General features: G+C 33.1%; 1 protein-coding gene across 1 annotated transcript in view; it reads left to right on the top strand.

Moving 5' to 3' along the window:
- The window catches only part of LOC111705292 (kinase D-interacting substrate of 220 kDa), a 58,442-nt gene extending 33,124 nt beyond the window's left edge, over window positions 1-25,318 (top strand). Inside the window, exons 25-48 of the mRNA XM_023477785.1 lie at window positions 89-238; window positions 1,890-1,944; window positions 2,667-2,752; window positions 3,009-3,088; window positions 3,610-3,695; window positions 4,864-5,007; window positions 6,150-6,231; window positions 7,209-7,310; window positions 7,993-8,052; window positions 9,125-9,217; window positions 9,591-9,646; window positions 10,120-10,246; window positions 12,512-12,705; window positions 13,911-14,003; window positions 15,087-15,188; window positions 15,376-15,480; window positions 16,631-16,737; window positions 18,589-18,698; window positions 19,487-19,582; window positions 20,070-20,147; window positions 21,408-21,583; window positions 21,960-22,238; window positions 23,545-23,636; window positions 24,674-25,318. Coding sequence (XP_023333553.1) covers window positions 89-238; window positions 1,890-1,944; window positions 2,667-2,752; window positions 3,009-3,088; window positions 3,610-3,695; window positions 4,864-5,007; window positions 6,150-6,231; window positions 7,209-7,310; window positions 7,993-8,052; window positions 9,125-9,217; window positions 9,591-9,646; window positions 10,120-10,246; window positions 12,512-12,705; window positions 13,911-14,003; window positions 15,087-15,188; window positions 15,376-15,480; window positions 16,631-16,737; window positions 18,589-18,698; window positions 19,487-19,582; window positions 20,070-20,147; window positions 21,408-21,583; window positions 21,960-22,238; window positions 23,545-23,636; window positions 24,674-24,915 — 2,795 coding nt within the window. The 3' untranslated portion in view covers window positions 24,916-25,318. The remainder of the gene's footprint in view (window positions 1-88; window positions 239-1,889; window positions 1,945-2,666; window positions 2,753-3,008; window positions 3,089-3,609; window positions 3,696-4,863; window positions 5,008-6,149; window positions 6,232-7,208; window positions 7,311-7,992; window positions 8,053-9,124; window positions 9,218-9,590; window positions 9,647-10,119; window positions 10,247-12,511; window positions 12,706-13,910; window positions 14,004-15,086; window positions 15,189-15,375; window positions 15,481-16,630; window positions 16,738-18,588; window positions 18,699-19,486; window positions 19,583-20,069; window positions 20,148-21,407; window positions 21,584-21,959; window positions 22,239-23,544; window positions 23,637-24,673) is intronic.
- Window positions 25,319-27,315: the final 1,997 nt, after the last annotated feature.

Raw genomic sequence — 27,315 nt, 5'->3', positions numbered from 1 at the left:
AGGAGAGAAAGGGGGGAAGGGGAGCCATTGTATAGACCGGCCTCTTACTCTTTTAATACACACAAGCAATTCTAAAAGTTTTGTTTAGTCCGGACCTGGTTCAGAAAGCTCCTTGATGTACGTCCTGCTAACCACCTCTATCCTCCTGATCCTGATCCTGGTCTCCAACCTGCAGAACTTTGTCCTCATCCTCTCATCCATATTCTTCTCACAGCGTCGACATCTCCAGAGAACAATGGCAAATCAAGAATTAGGAAAACAACAATTATTCCTTTTTATTTAGTTTTAGTTTTTACTTGATAAAGTACCCGGTGTTGCCCGTGGAGTTAAAAAAAACGCTAAATAATTTTTTTATTTGTTTTTTTTTGCCTATGTTATCCTTTTTGTGGTAACTCACATAACCCTTGGAAAGATTTAAGTTAAAAATTTCTTAAAGTTTCGATTGAACAAAAATAAGAAATGAAGCAGTAAAGTCCGTGATAATGTTTAACATGGCTATTTTTTATCATTATGAATTATGATAATGTTCTTAGTATCCACATTTTGAAATCATTTTGAAATGAATTTAAAATAATATTTCTTGAAAAAATGAAAAAGTTTTGTTTAGTACAATCTGAAGGATATATGCCAGCTCTTCAGAAGGAAATTAGTTTACTCAAGGAATCCATTTTACTTTTTTATTCAATTTTGAGGGAATTTCACACACCTAATATTTAGTGTTGTAGGGTGATTAATCGCCTTTATCACCCTACACCACAACTTAATCACCCTACTATTTCACACCTAATATTAGCGTTGTAGGGTGATTAATCACCTTTATCACCCTACACCACAACTTAATCACCCTACTATTTCACACCTAATATTTACCGTTGTAGGGTGATTAATCATCTTTGTCACCCTACACCACAACTTAATCACCCTGCTATTGCAAACCTAATATTTACCGTTGTAGGGTGATAAATCACCTTTATCACCCTACACCACAACTTAATCACCCTACTATTTCAAACCTAATATTTACCGTTGTAGGGTGATAAATCACCTTTATCACCCTACACCACAACTTAATCACCCTACTATTTTAAACCTAATATTTACCAATGTTGGGTGAATAATCACGTTTATCACCCTACAACACAACTTAATCAACCTGGTATTGAAAGTTAAAATTTCACATCTAATATTTTCCGTTTCAGGGCGATAAAGTTACTTTGTCACCCTACAACAGGGTGATAAAAAAAAGTTCTTTAATCTCCTGTTCAACGAAATAACCAACCTTTAATTCCCTCTTTAGTAATTATAAGTTAAGTAAAGTGGAATATAACTAGATATGTTATTTGAATGGGTATCATGCGCGCGAAAAAGTTTTTGTTAGAATTTTTTTTTTCTAGTTTGTTTTCGATAAAAAAAAATCCAGGAAAAAACTTTTTCGTACTTAATAATACCCATTAGAAAGACATAAGTTGATGATTAGTAAACTTGATTCTTACCTTTTCTTTGGATATTTTAACCAATTATTTCTATTTGGATTTATTTGATTCTATATTTTCCTTTTTTCTTCTTTGTAATTATGTGTTGAACGTTAGGATGAGAATTCTACATAATTTCCACCTGGGCGAATTTCTTATTTACATTATCTGTGCCGCAGTAGAGGCTTACAACACAAACTTGACAAAATTTTACACTTTTCAACAAAATATTCGTTATTTTGACAGTATTAAATGTTTTCATAGTCAACAGAGTTTATTCCTGAGAACTCTGCGTTCTCTTTAGTTTGGTCACTTCTTTATATTTTTCAGTGTGGCATTTAAATAAAATAAATTTTTTGCAGAACATGCTTTCTTGTCTGGACTCATTCTCCAACAAACAATCCAGGTAATAAATAGATTTTTTGCAGAACATGCTTTCTTGTCTGGACTCATTCTCCAACAAACAATCCAGGTAATAAATTAAATAACATATTCATATTCGCAATTTTTCATCTGTCACAAAATTTAAACCCCCCACCACTGACCCTTTCACGCAATATTTTATCACACAAAAGTATTTTTTTATAAATTTTAAAAAGAACTTTGAAAATATTTACCAAAATTGGATTAGGAGTATTTTTAGCAGATGCAATTTAATCCTTAAAACGAAAAAAATGCAATGTCTGCATGCTGATAACATCAATATTATTCAGAAAGGAGTTAAGTCTTTCGTATAAACTCAAGTTTGCTAATCCCTATATCTTAGCAACCTGGCCGTGTAAACCTTTTACATTTCAAACATTGATTATTTGATCTAAGAGAATTCATAGTTTAAATATCAAAGGTTTACGACATTGGCCTTAAAAGATAGAGGAATTAGAGAATCAGAGTTTGTGGCACAAAGACTCAATTCGATAAATTCCTTTAAAATAAAAATTTTTACGACAACAAACTGACAAATAAAACCACGAATAATTTTCAAAATATTTTAAAATATAAAACTGTCTGATATAAATATACAGGGTTTCCCATAAAAGACTGAATACTTAATAATTTGGCAAAGAAAGAAAGTTTAGAACATAACATGAACATAAGCATTTGATAAACAGACAATATAAATTCCGTACAGTCGTCTTTTCAGTCTTATTCTTTGTGGTTAACACTTTATCTAAATGTTTTATATTTTAAACCTAGGATGATAATTATAATTGATGGGTTGGATAGCGTTGAACAGAGAAAAGTTCTTAAAGTTTTGGATACAGTACATACACTGTTCTCAGGTACTCATCATTTACAGTACAGTATTTCTAGTTCCTGGATCCAAGTTTATTATCATATATCTAGATCCTGGATCCAAGTTAATCATATTTCTAGATCCTGGATCCAAGTTTATTATCATATTTCTAGATCTTGGATCCAAGTTTATTATCATATTTCTAGATCCTGGATCCAAGTTTATCATATTTCTAGATCCTGGATCCAAGTTTATTATCATATTTTTAGATCCTGGATCCAAACTTATTATCATATTTCTAGATCCTGGATCCAAGTTTATTATCTTGTTGGCAATTGATCCGCATGTGATCACCAAGGCGATAGAGCTAAATCTAAACCAGGTACGTAATAATAAATACCAACTTTTGAAAATATCATAAAATTATATATTGGCCATGAAATTGTTAGTTTAATAGAACCCCAATGTTAAATCGTTAATTTAAACAATCCTAAATATAACTCGTAAAAAATGTGAATCTTTGCCACAAACTGAAATTTTCTAATCCCTAAATCTCACCACTTGATGGTGTAAAACTTTGATATTTCAAACTTTGACTATTTAACCTAACAAGAGTCATAGTTAAAAAATATAATGTCTACAACATAGGGTTGCAAAGATACAGTCATGGTGAGATTGCTATGTGGTCATAGGGCGTCCCTAAAAATTTGATTGATTGATAAACTGAAAGGGATAAGTCTGATTGATAGATTAATTGAAAGGGATAAGTCTGATTCATTGATTAATTGAAAGGGATAAGAAAATAATATTTTCTGACAATGACTCAATTCATTTCTATCTGACGAGTTCCTTAAAATCTTTAACTGCGCCCATGAAATGAGATATATATTGTCTTATTTCAAGGTATTCTCTGAGACATCTATCGGAGGAAATGCTTATCTCAGGAATATGGTTCATCTGCCCTTCTTTCTTCAAAACTCAGGATTCAGGTTTATTTTTATTTCTTCTCTTGCAAGGTTTTTCGTTGTAAATTCAAGGAACCTTCAACTAAAAAGAGGGGCATGCAAGATTCACAACGGTATCCCTTTAAACCAAACAATTCTAAAGAAGATGTCGTCGTTTTTCTAGATAATTGTTTAATTCTGACAGTTTTCTCGATTGTTTTTGAAGAAATACGCAAGTGACTTTATGAGAAACCGCAATTAAAAATTGAAAATAATCAATATCAGGAGTATATGATGGATGCCATCTATTCTGCTTCAGGGTACAGTTATGAATCGGACATGCCACTTTCTTAATTATGGATGGAGAGTAAATATAAATTACGTTCACATTCTCTTTTGTTAAATAAAAACTTTTGCTTTATTTTTCTAATTAAGAAATTACAAACGATGATTTTCTTATCTTCAGAGTCTTACGTTGTCTCATCTTATAATTTTAATTTTATTTTCCTTGACCCGGCTCTTCCAACTCTTCCAAGAAATATCCTACATTGATAATGATATATCTAAGAAATATCACACATTAATAATGAATATATCGGAGAAATATCCTACATTGATAAAGAATATCTCGGAGAAATATCACACATTGATAATGAATATATCGGAGAAATATCGTACATTGATAATGAATATATCGGAGAAATATCACACATTGATAATGAATATTTTGGAGAAATATCACACATTGATAATGAATATATCGGAGAAATATCCTACATTGATAAAGAATATCTCGGAGAAATATCACACATTGATAATGAATATATCGGAGAAATATCCTACATTGATAATGATATATCGGAGAAATATCCTACATTGATAATGATATATCGGAGAAATATCCTACATTGATAATGACATATTGGAGAAATATCCTACATTGATAATGATATATCGGAGAAATATCCTACATTGATAATGAATATATCGGAGAAATTTCGTACATTGATAATGACATATCGGAGAAATATCCTACATTAATAATGATATATCGGAGAAATATCCTACATTGATAATGACATATCGGAGAAATATCCTACATTAATAATGATATATCGGAGAAATATCCTACATTGATAATGTGAATATTAAGATCTAAGAGTACAAAGTATCGATGTCTTAAAAGTTCCGTAAAATTATCAGCTTGTTTTAGAAAGATAAAGATAGCTCAGCAATTAGCTGCCAAACAGCGAGGAGAGAGTAGGATGGCCGATGATGAAGAGGATGAAGAAGAAGAAATTGAAGATGGAACTAATTTTGAGAAGAAGTTCGGGTCAACAGAAACAATGATATCCAGGTATTAGCAATAGAAGCGAATACTTCTTTAAATGTCGTCTTCTTGCTTTTGAATTTTTTCTCAATTATTTAAGAAAAGAAGAGCCGGATAATTTACGAAAAGAAAACAGAGATTTAGCAAATATTTCAAGATTTATCGAAGTTCAAGTCTTGAAGTTATTTATATTACGACTAAAGAGTAAACTTATTTGAACTCAATAATCCTAAACAATTACAGGGACCGTTCACTTATTTGGGTAATTTCAGGGTAAACTAAACTATCTCCTCGCTCATTTAAATGTTATTGTGCTCCTGTTACTGAATAAAAGCATTAAATAGTGTCTATAGAGAGGTACCATACCTTTCTGCTCGAATTATGACGAAAAATCGGCTTTTTCTCCGGCCACAGTTGTCTTTGAAAAGTAAGACTAATTCCAATCAACAGCGAATAGGCTGTTTAGTTTACACTCAAACTACCCAAACAAGTGAACGGTCCCTTTAATGACACAGCTTTACACGTTTATCGATGGGGAGTGATTAGAGAGAGTTATGAGTTATACCCACTAAGAATGAGAAATGAATTGTGGCTAGAAACCTATCAAATATTACGCTCTGAAGACATCGTGTGTATTTGATGTTGTTGAAAAGCAAATAGTTTAACTAGTAAGTTATTAAATCACTAATTTAGTGAAATGGATCTGTTTACACTGCACAATTGCTGTGTCCCAAGCTTATTGGACTATTTAAAATCATATCTTGAGTCTGAAAGTCGTCTTTCTAAATCAAAGTTTTTAGGTTCTTACTGTGTTAAACTTAATAAGATAAAAAAAATGGGTCTGTTAAGAGTGGGCAGCTGCAGTGTACCAGAAAATTTACTGAATAATTCTGTACAGTCCTCTATGAAATCTCATATTTTGTGTGTAACCCCGGCCTTATGTAGGATAAAAAATGAAACCCCATTACCATCTATTTGGATTAAAATATAGATTAAACGATTTTCAGCGCCATTTTGATGCAAATTTTAATACATCTTTCTCCTGATGGGTAGATTCGTAAACTATATTGATTTCAGGTTCCGAGTTCGGAAACTATATTGATTTCAGGTTCCAGTTCGGAAACTATTTTGATTTCAGGTTCCGAGTTCGGAAACTATATTGATTTCAGGTTCCGAGTTCGGAAAAGTAGTCCGATAAGTCCTACTCCTAGTGTTGCAACCAACCTGGATCAGTCCTCAGGACCAATGGAGGTAAGAATAAGATTATTATAATAATAATATTTTTCCATTTGGATTGAGCGTACATTAATATTTTCAAAAAATAATACCGTGATTTTAGGACAGAAAAGTTGATTTAGAGGGAATTAAGTAGTTTTTTATAAAACAAAACAAAAAATCTATGATATTGATTTCCTAACATCTAAAATAAAGTTTAAATCTAAAAAATTTTCTCTGCAAGCTATCAAATTTATCAAATTTAAGCAAAAATTGCCAGTGATCGTATATAAAACATATTAAAAATTCTCTGTGAGACATGAATTGAGCACGAGCAATATCTAAAGCACATTATCAAACTCTTCTTATAGTCTGACTAGAAAACGTAGGATTCGAGTAAAATTTTAAGATATGTTCAGAATTATTTAATTACTTAAACCTTTTTTTATTGCATAAGTATAATGATAAAACAATGCAATATGACTAGTTTAAACCACAAAATTAAATAATATTTTGAAATGCACTATGTGAAATTTATTTATTTTCTACAATAGTCGTCGTCGCATATATCAATACAATGAAGACGACTTTGGATTCCAATATTTGATACAATAGAGTTATACTGAATAGATTATAGATATACTTGAGTACAAGAAGATTCAGGTAAATGTAGTACATGTCTAGTACACTGTAAGCTAGCGAATCATGTGTATATTTTCTTAGCTCAGTGACATCAACGCCTGAATATTAAATTCAACCATAACAGTATGACCAGACGCCTAGGGAGGGGGTTCACTAACCCAGGCAGAAGATGGTGGGAAGAGGTGGGGTGGTGGAAGGGGATGATGACTCTATCTATCTCTATTATTTATACACATAAACATAGAAAAGAGAAGTTGTTAATTAACAGCTTCTCTGTGTTTACGTGTAAACCTGTGCTTTGAAATAAAAGCTAATTAGAAATCAAGTCGTCTTTATTGTATTGATATAAACGCCGACTACTGTATGTTTAGGTGAACAGGATGTTCCTGACGGACGATTATTTCTCCGACGTAAACCCCCGGAGTATGCGGAGACTTATGAATGTTATCTACGTTATGGGTCGTCTTCTCAAGGTACCTATCTACGCTATGGGTCGTATTCTCAAGGTACCTATCTACGTTATGGGTCGTCTTCTCAAGGTACCTATCTACGTTATGGTCGTCTTCTCAAGGTACCTATCTACGTTATGGGTCGTATTCTCAAGGTACCTATCTACGTTATGGGTCGTCTTCTCATGGTACCTATCTACGTTATGGGTCGTATTCTCAAGGTACCTATCTACGTTATTGGTCGTATTCTCATGGTACCACAGGTGTATAGAAAATACAATTGATTCATCAGAGGTCGGAGCGTTGTATAACTTAAACTTACACAGAAAACTTTTTATCGGAGACAATTACGTGAAAAACAGCTCTTTTTATGCGATCTGTCATTGGCTCTGATTGGCTCTGATTTCGTTTAAAAAATCTTTTGCTCAAATATATTTTACTTTGAAGTTAATTTTACTATAATATGACTCTTATATAATATTTGTATTATTGTCTTTGGTATTAAACAATTTAACAAATTATGGAAGAAGACATTCTAAACTATTTACCAACTGTAAGGTTTCGTGGGACACCCTGTAGGTCATGCAGTGTACTGGAGGGTGATGGGACCAAGAATATAAGTAATAAAAAGACTGAATTATTCCGTTCAGTCGCCTGTGAAGTCTCTTGTTTGTGGGTAACCCTGTATATTTTTATATTTGTTTAGGCTTTTAACATTGAGTTTAATTGGCATCATCTGGCCACCTGGACTAATATAACGGAACAGGTAAGGAAATTAGTTTTTTTTTGTATTAATATTAGTTTTTTTTTTGTATTAATATTTAACTATTATTCCTGAAAAATGTGAAAATTCACTTAAAGTAACAGAGACAAAATATAATGAATATGAGCTTGGTATATTGCCGGTTCTACTAAGTATCTTGAATCAGTTATATAGGATCTGAATCGACAGTGGGAAGTTCAACGACCTAGCTCAAATTTATTAAACTCGGTCCCAGGATTATCAGGTTCGGTATGAGTTGTCTTGGAATATGCGCAAACTTCATAAAAGCGAAATGAAAAACTGGGGCATAAAGTAATCAACTGGATGGGATGTCCTAGCCTTGTTGTGAATTATCAAAAAGGTTTTTGGTCACAAAATTATTCCCAAATGCAGTCAATCTTTTTGCATCATAAAAATTGACTTTGACTTTATTCAATAAATTACTCGCCTCAAACTCTATTTTCTAATCCGTATATATTGTCAACCAGTCGGTTTAAAGCATTGATTTTTTCAAACTTTGATTATTTGATCCAGCAGAATTTGTGTAGTTATCCAAGGTACCATATCAGAGATGTGTTGGATAGTCCTAACTCCGATCGCTTCATCTCGATATACACTGTAGGCACTTTTAATTGAATTTAATTCAATATATCTTTCCTTGTGCATTTTAGTTTTTCTCCTTCTGATCAAAGCTCTCCTCAATCTGCAGATTAACAAAAGTCTTAATCAAGCATTAATCTCGATATTCACAATACAAGAGTTGCAATTCCTTCGTCAATTTAGAAACTACTGTAAAGCTATAGTTAATATTCTAGTGGCCGTATAGAACTAGTTGGATAACATACTTTGCTGTAGTTAATATTCTAGTGGCCGTATAGAACTAGTTGGATAACATACTTAGCTATAGTTAATATTCTAGTGGCCGTATAGAACTAGTTGGATAACATACTTTGCTGTAGTTAATATTCTAGTGGCCGTATAGAACTAGTTGGATAACATACTTTGCTGTAGTGAATATTCTAGTTGACGTATAGAACTAGTTGGATAACATACTTTGCTGTAGTGAATATTCTAGTGGCCGTATAGAACTAGTTGGATAACATACTTTGCTGAATACTGTGAGGAGAAGTTAGAGGATGATCTGCCATTGAACTCAGTTTATCAAAGGGTAAATAAAGTGTTTAAAGGGACTGTTAGCTTAGTTTCAAGTGACCCTCCATGCAAAAATAGCAATGTCCGAATTACACGGTACTCATGAAACTTATAATGAAAAATTGCTCAGGTCACTTTTGAAGAAAACCAACAAATGAAAATAAACAGTTTTAAAAAAAGAACATTGATATCTAATTCATATCTTATTAAACAAAGCTTTCAAGAGGTACGATGTTAATAGGGCATTGTCATCTTTGAATGGTGAGTCACTTGAATTCACGCTTCCGGTTCATTTAATAACAAATTTTTGTAAATTATGATTATAAATTAAAAAATCATAAAACAAAAAAATATCCAGCAAAACATTTTTATCCTTAAATTGCTTTTAGGTGAAATGTTTAATTCCCTGTAAACAGGATGAAGAACCCCTACTTGAAATGGACAGGTAACATTGTATTTTGCAAAATTAACGACGCGTCATGCCCCTATCTTTAAAAATGAAAATAATATAGTTTGGATTTAATGAAAAAAGAAGCGATTTAACGCTTTATGTTAGTTGAACTTTTTCTCTTGTGAACTCTGTTCTAGACTAAAGAAACAGCTGAACTTACATTAGATTAACAATCCAGAGTTAAAAATACTTTTTTATATTTCCTAGATTGTAAAAGAGTATTTTTTAAACTTTAATCTATTTCCTGAAAATCCTTTTATAAATAAACAATATTAAATGCTAAACTTTTCACAGCGCCAACCAGGGATACACCAGGGATATTTTGAAAATTAAATTCATTTAGAAATTTCACGATACATTAATGTAGTAGACTTTCATAGTCCAATCATTAATATGTTTTTTTTTTTCGACAAATATTTATTGCCGCGAGTTTAATAATAATATTTGAAAGTTGCAAAATGTTCCAGAGATGAGAAAAAGTTGGAAGCATTCTTGAATATTCACAAGAAAAGTCTGAGAGTTGCAGATATGAAAATATTCCTTCCTTTCACAATAAACCTGGACCCGTACCTTAAAAAGATTATTAAAGAAGAGGTAAGGTTTTCTACTTTAAAGGGAGTGTTCGCGAAAAATAAAAGGGGGTATCGGCTAACCTCGAATTGAATTTGATGGTGATTGCTACTAACCTTACTTCTATCTGTTGAGTCTATAAGGAGAAAAGGTTTAAAAACTACTCACACCGAAGAGTGCAGGACCCATAGAAATTCGAAATGTTGCATTATTTCAATCAGATCGGAAATAATTCAATTAAATATAAAGTTAATATTTATATATTTATCCTTCCTTTCAGAAAATTAGGAATTTTTAGTCTTATAAAATTTTATTTTAATTTAAAGAAGATCAATTACCACCAACAGTTAAAAAAGATTTCACATTATCAAAAAATATCAAAAACGCAAATCTTAGAAACAGAAATGATTTTTATATTCCTAGAATAAAATCTATTAAAATTGGACTGCTCCCCCCTCACAATTTCCCTAAAATATGGTATAAAAATAAACGACACTTTTCTAAGCTTTCAAATATCAATCTTGTTTCGAATTTTAAACAGAATTAAATTGAAGATTTTTAACATCAGAACAAATGTATAAATTCTAACACATGCAAAAAGAATCGAAGAAAGCAAAGACGTTTTACAAAGAAAAGACCAATACGATTAAAAAGAGTAAAAGATAATCAAACATAAAGGACGTCCAAAGTCGGCGCTAATTAAAAAGATGCTTTAAAATGCATTTTGCGTAAAACCTATACATTTTTCACATCCCATAAAGCCTATTTATTTTTTTGAACATAACAAATAAATCTATAATTTTCATTTCTAAAAGTTGTTAGTTCATCGTCGAAAAATACTAACAATTCACCACTAGTTTAGATCAAATATAGTGTAAACAATAAATATGTAACTTTCCTTTTTCCTTAGCTTTCCTTTCCTTTTCTTTTTATTTCTATTCTTTAGATTTTTTTAGAATTGGGGGGAAATATTCCCACAACCTCTATTTTTGGAGGTTTTCAAATATTTTCTCCTTAAACACTTAATTTTGTATGTTTTTGTTATTTTTCATAAAAAATAATTACTTACTATTACAACCTATATGTCGAATTCATTTCGGTGCATCGCTTTATATAGTTGATATTTCATAATATCTTTATTTTTTTGTACACGATTTACTTTAAACGACGATTATTTGGCCACTAGGCGTCCCTGCCCTCGACATTACAGGGGTTCCACGTCGGAGAGACACCTATCGACTAAAAAATCGTCGTTTAAAGTATATCATATATTAAAAGAATTAACAATTTTATGAAATATAAACTTTATAGGAATGCATCGAAATATAATATTATATTATATTGTAATATTATAATACCTGAATGTTTAGTTTTAAATTTAATTGAATTATTTCCGATCTGAGAGAACTATTGCAACTTCGTGAATGTGTATGGGCCCTGCGCTCTTCGGTATAAGCCGTTTTTAACACTTTTCTCCTTAGACGCAACTGATAGAAGTTAGATTAGTAGTGATCACCATCAAATTCCAATCGATGTTAGCAATATACCCCCTTTCGCTTTTCGCGAACACCCCCTTTAAAGGGACTGTAATCGTATTTACAAGTGGTGCTCCGTGCAAAGATGAAAATATCCGATTAACAAAGTTAATTTCTATATTTGTAATTGCTATATGTTTTCCTGTAGGAGTAGAATAGTGCAAGTCACTTTATTTGAGAAACCACAGTTGAAAAAAATTAGTTTTCCAAATAATAAACATGGATATCTTATTCATACTTGATCAGACAAAGCTTTTATGTGTACTCACTGTGATTTAAAGGTTTCACAGACTCCAGAAAAAAATCTATGATGTTTTGCCAATTCCTTCTAAAAACCCAGAGCTAACAACAAATATTTCATAGTTCTAAAATGTACATGTAAATGGCTACCTACAGAAAAGCATAAGTGAGTTAGAGCTGTAAAATCTAAGCCCAATGCGTCGCAACACTTCAAAATCGACCATGTCTTAACCTTATCCCTGCTGGGGTACTTGAAAACCAGGATACGCTGGGGGGGGTACCCCCCCCCAGCGGGAATAGGGTTAAAAATTGATGAGACGAATGTTTATAAGCAGGTTAAATTTCAAGTGACACGTACCTTGTATACCCGATACATTACGTGATACTCTTTAAACCATAGATAAATCCATAAGATAGATCCAAATATATATAATTTTCAATCTGAAAATTTAATTTTTTAGTTTGGGTTTCTATTGTTAATTATTGTATTCTGTTTAAAAATCCACTTTTCCAGGTCCATAACATAGAGGCTCTTGGTATACCTGTTTTATCTATGGAAGCAAACCTGGAAAACTGCTCCCTCCCCGTCCCTCTCCTCCCTCCAGCAAACTCCCTCTCCGTCCCTCACCTCCCTCCACCAAGCTGTGGACAAGGGATGACAAGGAGGAAATCTCTGAGTATGGCTCGACACTATCCTGCTTCAATTAGGTAATAACAGCCATGTTAGATTAAAAGAACTGTTCTGTAAATTATATCCCCTAAAGATTATGGACTTAATTTTTAAAATTTCTGGAACTTTAAAAATGAATGTTTGAGAAGAAATACCCATTAAATCATTGCCAACTCTATGTTCTAAAGAACAGAATTAATTGCAGAACGGATGACAGATTAGTTTTTAATAAAATTATAAATGTTTAAAACTCTAAAATTTTGTTGCATTTTTAAATCCAACACCTGATATAATTATATTTTAAACTAATGTTATTAAATAAGATTCCATTAAAATGTTTTTTATGAGAGTAGTTGTAGTGGTAAGGCCCTAAGTAATATTTTGCCACCAAACAATACATTAAAATTTTTTATTATATTTTTTTAATCACGAAACCTTGAACAAGATCCCTTAACCACCTATATAGATAACATAGATTGTGATTTGATTGGGTAACAAAGACTAATCCTAAAGTAATGATCTAAATATTTTAGCAAACTTTAATATCCCCAGCGCTTGGCCCAGATTAATGGCCGCAGTGCTTGGCCCAGATAACATGAGCAGATTGTAATTTTATAGCAGTTAAATGTGAACAAAATGTGTGATAGTCTGTTACATGTTCCGTGGTTTATTACTTAATATATGTATGGATAGTGTTTATGTGCCTATGATAGATAGATGGATATGATCACGTGACCTAATGGTTGGATTCAAGAGTTAGGGAGTTGCCAATACCCAGATATAACAATCACCCATGAAAAATGTCGCTTTTTCAAAAACCGCAGAACTGAACAGGGTCTAAATATATTTTCCAGGTTTCTCGGAGCAGAGCGAACTGGACAGGATCTAACTATGTTCTCTAGGATACCCGGAGCAGAGAGAACTGGACAGGATCTAACTGTGTGTTTTAGGCTCCCCAGAGCAGAGATAATTGTTCAGGATCTAACTATGTTCTTTGGGTGCCCGGGAGTAGAGAGAACTGTATAGGATCTAACTATGTGTTTTAGGCTCCCCGGAGCAGAAAGAACTGGAGACAGGGGTCTAACTATGTTCTCTAGGTTCCCCGGAGAAGAGAGAACTGGACAGGATCTAACTATGTTCTCTAAATGACCAGGAGTAGAGAGAACTAGGCTGAGTCTAACTATGTTCTCCAGGTTCCCTGGAGCAGGAAGAACTGCAGACAGGGTCTAACTATATTCTCTAGGTTCCCAGGAGCAGCAGAGAGAACTGGACAGGGTCGAACAAATCTCTCCTCTTCTCCTATACAGCAAGAATACAATCCTTACTCGGATATAAGGTTGGTTAAAACTAAATATAAATTAAAACTATATAATTAATATCAGCTTTTCTCAGTATTTTCTTTAAAAAGACAACATTTGATGTTCTTGATCGTCATAAGCTGTTGAAAATCCGGGAGCAGTGATTGTAAATTTCCAAATGTAAAAATTATTCATATTTCTTCAAGAAAGAACTTGAATCCTTTATGATAAATAACTTAGAATTAAGGAGACAGTCCCTTAAATCCGTTTTTTTATAACCTAGAACCACTGTTGAACTGTTTGAACTGAGATTAGTCCCTTAAATCCTTTTTTTATAGTTTAGAACCAGGGTTGAACTGTTTAAACTACGACCAGTCCCTTAAATCCTTTTTTTATAATTTAGAACCAGTGTTGAACTGTTTGAACTGAGATTAGTCCCTTTAATCCTTTTTTATAATTTAGAACCAGTGTTGAACTATTTGAGCTGAGATTAGTCCCTTTAATCCTTTTTTTATAATTTAGAACCAGGGTTGAACTGTTTAAACTGAGATTAGTACCTTTAATCCTTTTTTTATAGTTTAGAACCAGGGTTGAACTGTTTGAACTGAGATTAGTCCCTTAAATCCCTTTTTTATAATTTAGAACCAGGGTTGAACTGTTTGAACTGAGATTAGTCCCTTAAATCCCTTTTTTATAATTTAGAACCAGGGTTGAACTGTTTGAGCTGAGATTAGTCCCTTTAATCCTTTTTTATGATTTAGAACCAGGGCTGAACTGTTTAAACTGAGATTAGTCCCTTTAATCCTTTTTTTATAATTTAGAACCAGTTTTGAACTGTTTAAACTGAGATTAGTACCTTTAATCCTTTTTTTATAGTTTAGAACCAGGGTTGAACTGTTTGAACTGAGATTAGTCCCTTAAATCCCTTTTTTATAATTTAGAACCAGGGTTGAACTGTTTGAACTGAGATTAGTCCCTTTAATCCTTTTTTTATGATTTAGAACCAGGGCTGAACTGTTTAAACTGAGATTAGTCCCTTTAATCCTTTTTTTATAATTTAGAACCAGTTTTGAACTGTTTGAACTACCACTAATCCCTCAAATCCTTTTTTTATAATATAGAACCAGCGTTGAACTGTTTGAACTGCGACGTGAGCTTCCTCTAGAGTTTCAAGATAGATCCCTATCAGAGCTTAGTGTTCAGGACGTATGCAGTCTTATCAGGTACTAGCTGAAATTTCCGGCGTTGCCCGTAGAATTAAAGAAAAGAATTTTAAAGAAAACGATTTTTGAAATAAATAAATATTTTTTGGGGCCCATGTTACCCCTCGAATAACCATAGCGAGCTCTGTAAATGATGGCTCACAGAAAAATACGCCCTTTTAAGCCATTATAGAAAGGTTATATTTAGGCAAAGTCCTGGCTTGAGTGATAACAGTGCTATTTACGAAGATACAATCCGTCTGAACAATATAAACGGGAGGGTTCTTAATAACTGTGATATTTCAGAACTCAGGTTATATCTCTATATGTAAAAGTTATCACTGAAAGCTCTGATCTAATTAAAGTACCAGACTGACTTTTAAGCAAAGTTAAAGCAAATTGTACAGTGTGAATACAGAGTGCAGTACGCCAAATGAATAATCTTATTCTCGCGAGATTATTGTATAATATCTTGAAAAGTTTTGTTTTAAGCTGAACCATATCTTAATTGCATTCTTTGTATTTAAGACATGAACAGATATACCTAATGTTGAAAATAGAAGAAAAATTTCAAAGACTATTTAAAAAATAGGCAGAAGTAGTTTAATTAAGTAGACTAGGTTGAACCACTTCTAGAGTGGGCTCCCTCAACTTGAAGAAAAGTGGTTCATCCTGGTCCATATAGTTCATCCTGGTATATATAGTTCATCCTGGTCCATATAGTTCATCCTGGTCCATATAGTTCATCCTGGTATATATAGATCATCCTGGTCCATATAGTTCATCTACGTCTTGTTATTTATTCAATTTGGACCTAGATTGATTCTACCATTTTCTGTCTTAACTAAAAGTTCTGGTAAAAAGCCAAGTGAGGCTTCATTTCAGAATCTTCCTTATTNCATATAGTTCATCCTGGTCCATATAGTTCATCCTGGTATATATAGTTCATCCTGGTCCATATAGTTCATCTACGTCTTGTTATTTATTCAATTTGGACCTAGATTGATTCTACCATTTTCTGTCTTAACTAAAAGTTCTGGTAAAAAGCCAAGTGAGGCTTCATTTCAGAATCTTCCTTATTTTCGAGCATTAATTTGTTTCGTTTTTGATATTTAATACCTTTTTTGGTGGGCCAATTTTTAATTATTCAAATATGTCAGGTTTCTTTCGCTATTTTTTAACAGATTTTAAATGAGTGACTGACAGTACTCCGATACAGGCAGAACATACTTTTTTTTAGTTAGTTCTACATAAACCAAGTGTACATTACCTAGATTCAAGGTCCTGTAATAAGGTTGGTTACTCTCGATGCACTTCAATGTACGGAAAATTTCGTCTCCTTAGCTCGCCTCTATAATTAGTGACGTCATATGTGGATTCTATCTATTTATGCTAAAGAGACGACATGCCTGAACATTGGAGCGCATCCAGATTAACCAACCTAATTAAAGAACCTTGTCTAGATCTGTGATGAATATGAGTTTCGGAGACTGGAACCTATTCCGTGTAGTGTTGACTAGCATGAGAGAACTAGATCTGAAACCTTCATCTCCTAGCTCTTCTCAACTAGGTAGGTTTAAACCAGTATAAGAAAAGAAGATCTTAAACCTTCATCTCCTAGCTCCTCTCAACTAGGTAGGTTAAAACCAGTATGAGAGAACTAGATCTTAAACCTTCATCTCCTATAGCTCTTCTCAACTAGGTAGGTTTAAACCAGTATGAAAGAACTAGATCTTAAACCTTCATCTCCTAGCTCTTCTCAACTAGGTAGGTTTAAACCAGTATGAGAGAACTAGATCTTAAACCTTCATCTCCTAGCTCTTCTCAACTAGGTAGGTTTAAACCAGTATGAGATAACTAGACCTTAAATCTTCATCTCCAATAGCTCTTCTCAACTAGGTAGGTTTAAACCAGTACGAGAGAACTAGATCTTAAACCTTTATCTCCTAGCTCTTCTCAAATAGGTAGGTTTAAACCAGTATGAGAGAACTAGATCTTAAACCTTCATCTCCTAGCTCTTCTCAACTAGGTAGGTTTAAACCGGTATGAGAGAACTAGATCTTAAACCTTCATCTCCTAGCTCCTCTCAACTAGGTAGGTTTAAACCAGTATGAGAGAACTAGATCTTAAATCTTCATTTGTGTACGTTTATTAAGTGCATTTATGTACGTTTATTAAGTGCATTTGCAAAAATGTACAGGGAAAGTTATTAAATGTTGCCTGCTAATATTATTGACACTTTTTTCAATAACGATACTTTTTAATAAATTTTAAGTGATTCTTCTTTTAAAAAATGCACATTCTTCATTTTCTGAACTCTTTATTTAAAGTTATTTGTTATTATCTGAAGTGCCCGTCGTTGCCCGTGAAATAAAAAAATTGAACTTTAACCCTATTCCCGCTGGGGGGGGGGGTCAATTTGACCCCCCCCCTGTAGTTTTTTTTACATAACTCAAAAAGTATTGGTCTGAGGCTGTTGAAATTTTCTGACTTTTCTTACATACCCAAAGCCCTCCCTTTAGGCCTAAAACCGGGCTTTAATACTAACTGCCTGAGTCCTCAGGCACACTGCCTGAATGACTGCTTTTGCCTGTAGCAAACTAAATCTTTGTTTTGACCCACTTTCACTTGTCAGATTTTGATAAAATTTAGCTTTTTGGAAAGCCTATGACATAAGAAAACAGATTGCACAAGTTTTGCGAAAAAAAAATTGCAAATTTTTTGCAAACAACCTGTCAAAGGAAATTTGCACATTTTTAGTTTTTCTTGATTAAAAATCAGGTTATTTAAAATTTTGCAAAAATTTTTGCATATTTGAAATGGCATGGTCAAGGGCTTTTCAAAAATGTATAATTTGTCATTTTTTGGACAAATTTTTTTTTGCAAACATTTTTACTATAAAACTGGATTTTGCGATAAAAAATTCAATTTTCGCAAATTTGCAAATTTTTTTGCAGATTCTAAAAGTAGAGCACAAGAGCTTTCTAATGATGTATCATTTGTCATATTTGGACATAAAACATGGGATTTAGAGGGGCCCCCCCCCAGCGTATCCTGGTTTTCAAGTACCCCAGCGGGGATAGGGTTAAAAATTTAAGTTATATTTTTTGTTGGATAAATAATAAAAAATGTAGATTTTTTTAAAGCCTATGTTACCCCCAGTTAACCCCTGGTTTTCCTTCAACATGTTTAGCAAATTTGGTCCAGCCGTTTGGCAAAAAATGCATATGTATATGACCGAAGTGCTTTATTATTTAGATTGATTAATAGAAATACGCGAGTTTTTAGTGGAAAGAAACTTTGCAGAAATATATTCTTTTGAAATTATTATCCTAAAATTTGCATTTTCATGATGGTGGGTCGTCCAAAATTCTAATTCTTAAGTATTTTCTAATTTTTATCAATGTTTTGTTTGATCCAGAAACCACGGAGAATCCGTCTCCTCCTGTTCTGAAAAAGAATATTCAGTCAATACTCAGCACTGGAAGATATGGAAGATATAGAACTAATCAGGATTCTGTACAAAAACAGGTTAGAAAACTGTTAATTGACGGAACTTCATGTAACACTGCATTTAATGAGTGACACGTCCGATTCATAACGGTACCCTTTAAGCGTTTACCTTGGATTTATACATTAGGAATTTTCACTTTTCAGTGCAGACACGTTTACAGAAAAACCAGATGTGAAAGAAAACAATTTTTTTCAAGCTTTTTTATCCTTGATCAGCCATTGGTTTATGAATACCGTTAATTGAATCGAACATACCAACCTATAAATAAAGGTTTCCATAATATAATGTGAACATCCTATTTAAGATATAATTGATAAGAAATAATTAGATTCTGTTCGAAGATTTAAACAATTGTTTTTGTGTTGCGGGCATTGAAATTACCAAGTTTAAATTCGTCGCCTTATTCGTTAAGTCCAAATTGTTAATTTTTTGTGGCTAAATTTTTTTAGTGAAAATGCAATTTATCATAATTGTCAAGAATAATAATGAGCCTAAAAGTCCCGGAACGGTTTTTACAAAAGATTAGAGATTCATAATTAATAATTTTGAAACAAGAATATGCTTCTAAACTTATATATTCTGAGCTGAAAACTTTAGAATGGTGGATATCGAGATTAATGCTTGATCTCCTCTTTTTTTAAATATCCAGATTAAACAATGCTTCTTCTCCTGTTGTTATTAATTTTCAGATTAATTAGCCGATCGGGATTAGGGTATTTCATTCTGAAGTTTTCAGCTCTGAATTGTGGTTAATTTCTCTAAAGGGAAAATCCTCGAAAAATCCTAAAATCATGTTTTTAATCAGGTTGAACTCGAGGAGGAAGCAGTTTCAGGCCTTCTCTCTTTAATCAACGTTAATGCTAGAGAAGATTTAGAAAAGAAACAGGATACATCAGCTCAGGTAACGGATTAAAAGTTGTAGATTAGCATTTTACACAAAAGTTTTGACCTTTCCTAGTTTAAACTTTGAATAACTATTTTGGATACACTCTTAGCAATTTAAAATTTTGTTATTTTGATCAAATTTTGTTAAATGATTCTGCTATGGTGAATTTGATGCCGATGTTCCAAAAAGTTTTGTTAGATGAAAATTTGAAATTTCTAAGATCCGTCTTTTCAAGGTAGTTTGAGATGTTTTCGTCATTATTATTAAATCAACAAGTCTTCTAGGATCCAGTTCTTAAGATATTTTTGGTTTTGGCCATCTTTTATATAATTTGTTGGTTAATTTTGAGTTTTACAATCTAGTTTTTTTTCTTATTTGTACACGCATAATTAATCGTTATCAAAAGTCTGGCACATGCTGCACATCAGATAGTAAAGACATAATGGTTAAAAAGTTAAAGTATGAGACAAGTGTTCAATTCCTTTAGCATATATTTGTTCAGAGTATAATAGCTACTGCTATTGCTTCTCCAGATGAGAATATACAAGCTGAGGCTAAGAAAGAGATGGACAAACTTGAGGTTTAGTTTTCTAATAAAATTAACATTAACAATCCCTAATTTTCAAAATTTTTAATATTCATATACAAGAATATCACAGCTTCTTCAACTAACATTTTTTAAAACTCTATCATAAGATAGAAATAGTTATATCAGGGGGGCCGGAAGAAGGGGATTGGGGCCGAAGGGGGTGGGGGATGAGGGGGATTTGGGGCAGGGGCTATTTAGATCACTCCATTTCTATTTAAACCCTTAAATGTTTCTTAGTTCCAGAAAAATTATCGTTTACGAAACGTCGAATTTTATGAAAACGGTCGTTTTTGGAAAAACGATCGTTTAAAAAAAATTACATGCAACTTTATTGAATGTCGTCTTACATGTAGTTAAACAGTTGTTGGGGGAGCTAACACTTCTTGATATTTTCTTAAAAGCTACTCAATGATTAGTACAGATGCCCTTCAGGTCTGTTTCCTCTCTTCGTTAACGATCGTTAACGAAGGGTCGTCGTTAACGATCGTTAACAAAACGACAAGTTTTATAAAACGATCATTTTTAAAAAATGAAATTTTAATTAAAAAGAATCGTTTTTAAAAACGATCGTTTCGTTTTCGAATTTTCGTCGTCGTTTTCATAACGAAACGATCGTTTTTCAAAAAAATGAAAAAGTTAACATTCCTGACTCCCATCACAACATTTCTATGATTAATAACGCAAGTTTATTGCATAAAGTTTTCAATTAAACTAAATTTTAATAAACAAATGCCGTTCTGCAGTAAATTTCCTAATTCAAAGGTTTGTTGTAAATATCAAAATGGTGGCTTTATAAACGTACTCTATATACTTCCTTCTGGCCTATTATGGCTAAAACCGATTTCTCAAATGTTGCCGTACAACATATTTCTAATCAAGCGTACATAATCACCCCCTGAGTCCGAAATTTAAAAGAGTATGGTTGAAGGTTCTTCCGAGTTTCCTTTTTGGGGTTTTAACATTTGTGCAGATTTTGAATTAAGAGATTCGAAAAAAATGGAGAATATGAATAAACTTAATAAAATTATATTTCATCACAAAAAATATTGATATTCACAAATTTGCCTAAGCCCATTCGTGAAACCCGGGTTCTAAAACTGGTTTTCACAATGATACCCTGTCTTATGTTTGGGCTCCGCGTTGGCGGCTCACTTCTGATAGTATATTAAAAAAAGCTCGGTAAAATCTTCTTATAAGTATTGTTCTTTATGGATAACCCCCGCAAGTATGAACTGTAATGTGCTTTTCTAGGTGAGTCATCTGTACTACTCCAGCCAGTGTAGAAGTGTGCAGGATCTGCAACCTTTATCAGGATCTAAACGAAACCAGGACAGGTTGGAGTCAAATATAGAACCACTCCGGAGTAGTTTTAAGAGATCAAACAGCAGATCAAATACAGACGATCTAGAAGCAGGAAATAGATCCAAGTAGGTTTTTATTAAAGTCATAATGTTAATAAATTGATAATGATAACAATAATAATACAAATTATAATAATGTAAATGAAAATGATGAAGCTAATGCTAATGCTAATGCCAATGCTAATGCTAATGATAATGCTGATGCTAATGCTGATGCTGATGCTAATGCTAATGCTAATGCTAAGGATAATGCTAATGCTAATGCTAATGGCACTGATACTGATACTGATACTGATGCTGATGCTGATGCTGATACTGATACTGATAGTGATGCTGATGCTGATGCTGATGCTGATGCTGATACTGATACTGATAATGATGCTGATACTGATACTGATACTGATACTGATACTGATACTGATACTGATACTGTTTGTTTTAGAAGGAATGTATCACGTGGTTCGTTTAAAGAAGTAAATTTTGAGATGAAATCCTACTCCACGGGACAAAGAGTATCTGTTAACAACGAGAAGTTTACGAAGGAGAAGGTTGTAATGAAGGAGGGGGAGAAGGTTGTGATGAATCATGAGGAGAAGGTTGTGATTAAGGACAAGGAGAAGGTTGTGCAGAAGGACGAGGAAAATGTTGGGAAAAATAATGAGAATGAGGAGGAGGGACCATATGATTGGTTGTCAAGGATGAAAGATCTCCCCTATTCTAGGTTAGAATAACAGTCTTTTTAAAAAATAAGTTTAAATTTCGGTTTAGAGCACTTGCCACCGGCCTGAACTAAGCTTTCGGTGCTGACAGTCGTAATATGTAGTACACTGACCGAAGAAACAGTGTACTTTTGCGGAGAGTGGTGCAACCTTTAAAAATTAGTTCTTTAAAAAATTTAAATTTTACGGTGTTCAACACCAAATCTTTGAAGTCTAATATATTTCAAATTGTATTCTCTAGAAGATTGATTTCTTAACCCTATTCCTGCTGGGGGGGGGGGTCAATTTGACCCCGACCCCCCCCCCTGTAGTTTTTTTACATAACTCAAAAAGTATTGGTCTGAGGCTGTTGAAATTTTCTGACTTTTCTTACATACCCAAAGCCCTCCCTTTAGGCATAAAACCGGGCTTTAATACTAACTGCCTGAGTCCTCAGGCCCACTGCCTGAATGACTGCCTTTGCCTGTAACAAACTAAATCTTTGTTTTGACCCACTTTCACTTGTCAGATTTTGATAAAATTTAGCTTTTTGGAAAGCCTATGACATAAGGAAACGGATTGCACAAGTTTTGCGAAAAAAAAATTGCAATTTTTTTTGCAACCAACCTGTCAAAGGAAATTTGCAGATTTTTAGTTTTTCTTCATTAAAAATCAGGTTATTTAAAATTTTGCAAAAATTTTTGCATATTTGAAATGGCATGGTCAAGGGCTTTTCAAAAATGTATAATTTGGTCATTTTTTGGACAAATTTTTTTTGCAAACATTTTTACTATACAACTGGATTTTGCGATAAAAAATTCAATTTTCGCAAATTTGCAAATCTTTTTGCAGATTCTAAAAGTAGAGCACAAGAGCTTTCTAATGATGTATCATTTGTCATATTTGGACATAAAACATGGGATTTAGAGGAGGGGGTCAAATTGACCCCCCCCCCCCAGCGTATCCTGGTTTTCAAGTATTCAAGTATTTAGGTAAGGTTAAGTTATGGTAAATATTGACTCAGACAGAAAATAATGGACCTGAAGGGTTGGAACAGCAATCATTTAATATCAACCAGTTGGAAAACCTGTCATGTTTGAATTTATGTAACACAATAAAACCAAAAAAGTCTGTAATGATAAAGTTAATTAATTAAAACAGATTTCTTGGGAGCCTCCAGAACGCCAAAAAATGCCTTGCACAAAATGAACGTCTGAAGATTTAATTTTAGAGTGCTTTAATAAAAAGGCAGAAAAATCTAGCGCGGACTCTAAAGTGTGAGTTAAAAACTTAAAAATAGTTCGTTAATTTCATAAAATATACTTTTAGAAGATACAGATCAACTTCTGAGGGTCCAGAGCAGACAGCGGAAAAATCTGGAACCATACTCTCAGTTTCAAAATCTGCCGCTAGATTTACAGGTTTGATATTCAGATTCTGCTAGATTTACAGGTTTGATATTTTAGATTCTGCTAGATTTACAGGTTTGATATTCAGATTCTGCTAGATTTACAGGTTTGATATTCAGATTCGGCTAGATTTACAGGTTTATATTCAGATTCGGCAAGATTTACAGCACTGCGATTTAATGGTCTCACGCTCTCAAGCTTAAATTGTTGAGAATTTTGCCAGTTACTGCTAAAAAAAAATATAGCTAACAACAAGTGCTTTACAGTGCTAAAATGTACATGTTAAGGGCTACAGAAAAGCATATGTGAGTTGGAGCGGTAAAATCTATGCTTAAGGCGTTGCGACAATTCAAAGTCAACCCTGTCTTAAAAATTGATGTGACTGTTTATAAGCAGGCTGAATCTATGTGAGGTTTGATATTCAGATTCGGCTAGATTTACAGGTTTGATTTGCCGCTAGACTTGCAGGTTTAATTTACAGCTAGATTTACAGGTTTAATTTTCTTCTAGATTTACATGTTTAATCTGCCGCTGGATTTACAAGTTTAATTTACAGCAAAATTTACAGGTTTAATTTACAGCAAGATTTACAGGTTTAATTTACAGCAAGATTTACAGGTTTAATTTACAGCAAGATTTACAGGTTTAATTTATAGCTAGATTTACAGGTTTAATTTTTCGCTAGATTTGCAGGTTTTATTTGTCGCTGAATTTACAGGTCTAATTTACAGCTAGATTTACAGGTTTAATTTACAGCAAGGTTTACAGGTTTTATTTACAACTAGATTTACAGGTTTAATTTACAGCAAGGTTTGCAGGTTTGATTTACAGCTAGAATTACAGGTTCAATTTACAGCTAGATTTTCAGATTTAATTTCCTCCATATTTACAGGATAACCTGTCGCTAAAAGAAAAGGGCCGGGGAGGGGGGATAATTAATTGAGAAAACATCTTATTCTAAGCTTTTAAATCAGTGATTTTGAATCCTTTGTTGAGAATTACGGTAAATGCAAGAAAACTTTTTTTTTTCTAAATTTCTGTTTTACTAGACGGGAAAGAGTTGGGATACAGCTACAATATAGACAGCTTTCCTGGGAGTAAAATTGAAGGGAGTAATCTGAGCCTGGAGGGGAGTAAACACAGTCTGTTTGGGAGTAAACCAAGTATAGGAGGGAGTAGAGCAAGTATATCTGAATCAGGGAGGGAGACCTGGAGAAGTATGAAAAAGAAATTGAACACAACATTCAAGATTGAAGAGAAATCAGATTCGGACGAGGATTCGGACACATAAACACTTTAGTTGTTTTGGACTCAAGCACTCTCATTTTTGTCATTATAACCTTGACATTTATAGACTTTTATGAAAGTACCATTTACCATCTTAAAATTCAATGACATAATTTGGCAAAACTAAAAAATTTTCTTTTAACAGTTTTCCGATATTTTTTGCCACTTTTAAGCAAAATTTTCAAGGTCAAATGTCTTTTTCATGAGCTGGTCTTGAATCAATATGTTTTCGCGATTGACAGAGAGCAGATTTGGTTTGGCTTTAAACCTAATCTTTCGCAAAACAAAAAATAAAGATTAATGCTTTCCTAGGGGATCAGCAATAATCTGAAAGATTATTCTGGTTTCTCTTGTTATTTTCTTGTAAAAATTTGAATTTTAAAATGTAAATAAAAGTGTTTTTTATTTTTTGTTTTTGTTCAGAAAGAGGCTCAATATGACCCATAATTAAGGAATATTTAACCGAAATAATAATTAAAATTTACTTTCTGAATAGTAATGGACCTCCATATTAGAGAAATAAAATTTTGAAATAAAAAAATACTATGAATTTTAATTTACTTTTTTTCACAAAAAAACATCCCAGCAATTAATATTATTATTATTATAAAGATTTTTTCACGCAAAAAGATATTCATACATAAATAAATGGTGTAGTTTAATTTTTTAGATATTTTGAATACATATAGTATTACAAAAGATAAAAAAGAAACATGAAAAATTGTGCAGAAATAGGCGACATTGATCAATATTCATTTCACAACATATTTATTATTTCAGTTATTACGTAATCATCGAATCCTTCATGATATAAATTATTCATTCTTGTATTTGATAGTTCTTGTAAAATCGGAACTTTCCATGCATGCATATAACATATTTAATTTGTTTCTTAACTAACATTTTACTAAGATCAGAAAGATTATTTACAAAACAATCATTTGCAATGGAAAATAAATTTCTGCCAAGAACTGGTTGAAGGTCATTTTTACATAAATTAGAAAGAAATCTAATGCAACGCTTCGAACTTGCTTCAATAGTCTCATACAAAGACACTACTAGTTAACATAGCTTTTACATGTAAACATTGTAGAATACTTTCAAGCAAGTACCTCCTCAAGGTAAATTAAAAAGAATTCTATAAATTGCAGTATGAATAGATCACCTCAAGTTCATCACCCTCATGAATAGATCACCCCAAGTTCATCACCCTCATGAATAGATCACCTCAAGTTCATCACCCTCATGAATAGATCATCACCCTTATTAATAGATCACCTCAAGTTCATCACCCTCATGAATAGATCACCTCAAGTTCATCACCCTCATGAATAGATCACCCCAAATTTATCATCCTCATGATTAGATCACCTCAAGTTCATCACCCTCATGAATAGATCATCACCCTTATTAATAGATCACCTCAAGTTCATCACCCTCATGATTAGATCACCTCAAGTTTATCACCCTCATGAATAGATCAACTCAAGTTCATCACCCTCATGAATAGATCATCCCAAGTTCATCACCCTCATGAATAGATCACCTCAAGTTCATCACCCTCATGAATAGATCACCCCAAGTTCATCACCCTCATGAATAGATCACCTCAAGTTCATCACCCTCATGAATAGATCACCCCAAGTTCATCACCCTCATGATTAAATCACCTCAATTTCATCACCCTCATGAATAGAACACCTCAAGTTCATCGCCCTAATAATAGATGACCTCAAGTTCATCACCTTCATGAATAGATCACCGCAAATTCATCACCCTTATGAATAGATCACCTCAAGTTCATAACCCTCATGAATAGATCACCTCAAGTTCATCAACGTCATGAATGGATCACCCTCATGATTAGATCACCTCAAGTAATAGATCACCTCAAGTTCATCACCCTCATGAATAGATCACCTCAAGTTCATAACCCTCATGAATAGATCACCTCAAGTTCATCAACCTCATGAATGGATCACCCCAAGTGTATCACCCTCATGAATAGATCACCTCAAGTTCATTACCCTCATAAATAGATCACCCCAAGTTCATCACCCTCATGAAAAGATCACCTCAAGTTCATCACCCTCATGAATAGATCACCCCAAGTTCATCACCCTCATGATTAAATCACCTCAATTTCATCACCCTCATGAATAGAACACCTCAAGTTCATCGCCCTAATAATAGATGACCTCAAGTTCATCACCTTCATGAATAGATCACCGCAAATTCATCACCCTTATGAATAGATCACCTCAAGTTCATCACCCTCATGAATAGATCACCCCAAGTTCATCACCCTCATGAATAGATCACCTCAAGTTTATCACCCTCATGAATAGATCACCTCAAGTTCATCACCCTCATGAATATATCACCTAAGTTCATCACCCTCATT

The sequence above is a fragment of the Eurytemora carolleeae genome, unplaced genomic scaffold (genome assembly GCF_000591075.1).
Source record: "Eurytemora carolleeae unplaced genomic scaffold, Eaff_2.0 scaffold643, whole genome shotgun sequence".
NCBI classification, from domain to species: domain Eukaryota; kingdom Metazoa; phylum Arthropoda; class Copepoda; order Calanoida; family Temoridae; genus Eurytemora; species Eurytemora carolleeae.
This window is presented reverse-complemented; position numbering and strand designations above follow the sequence as displayed.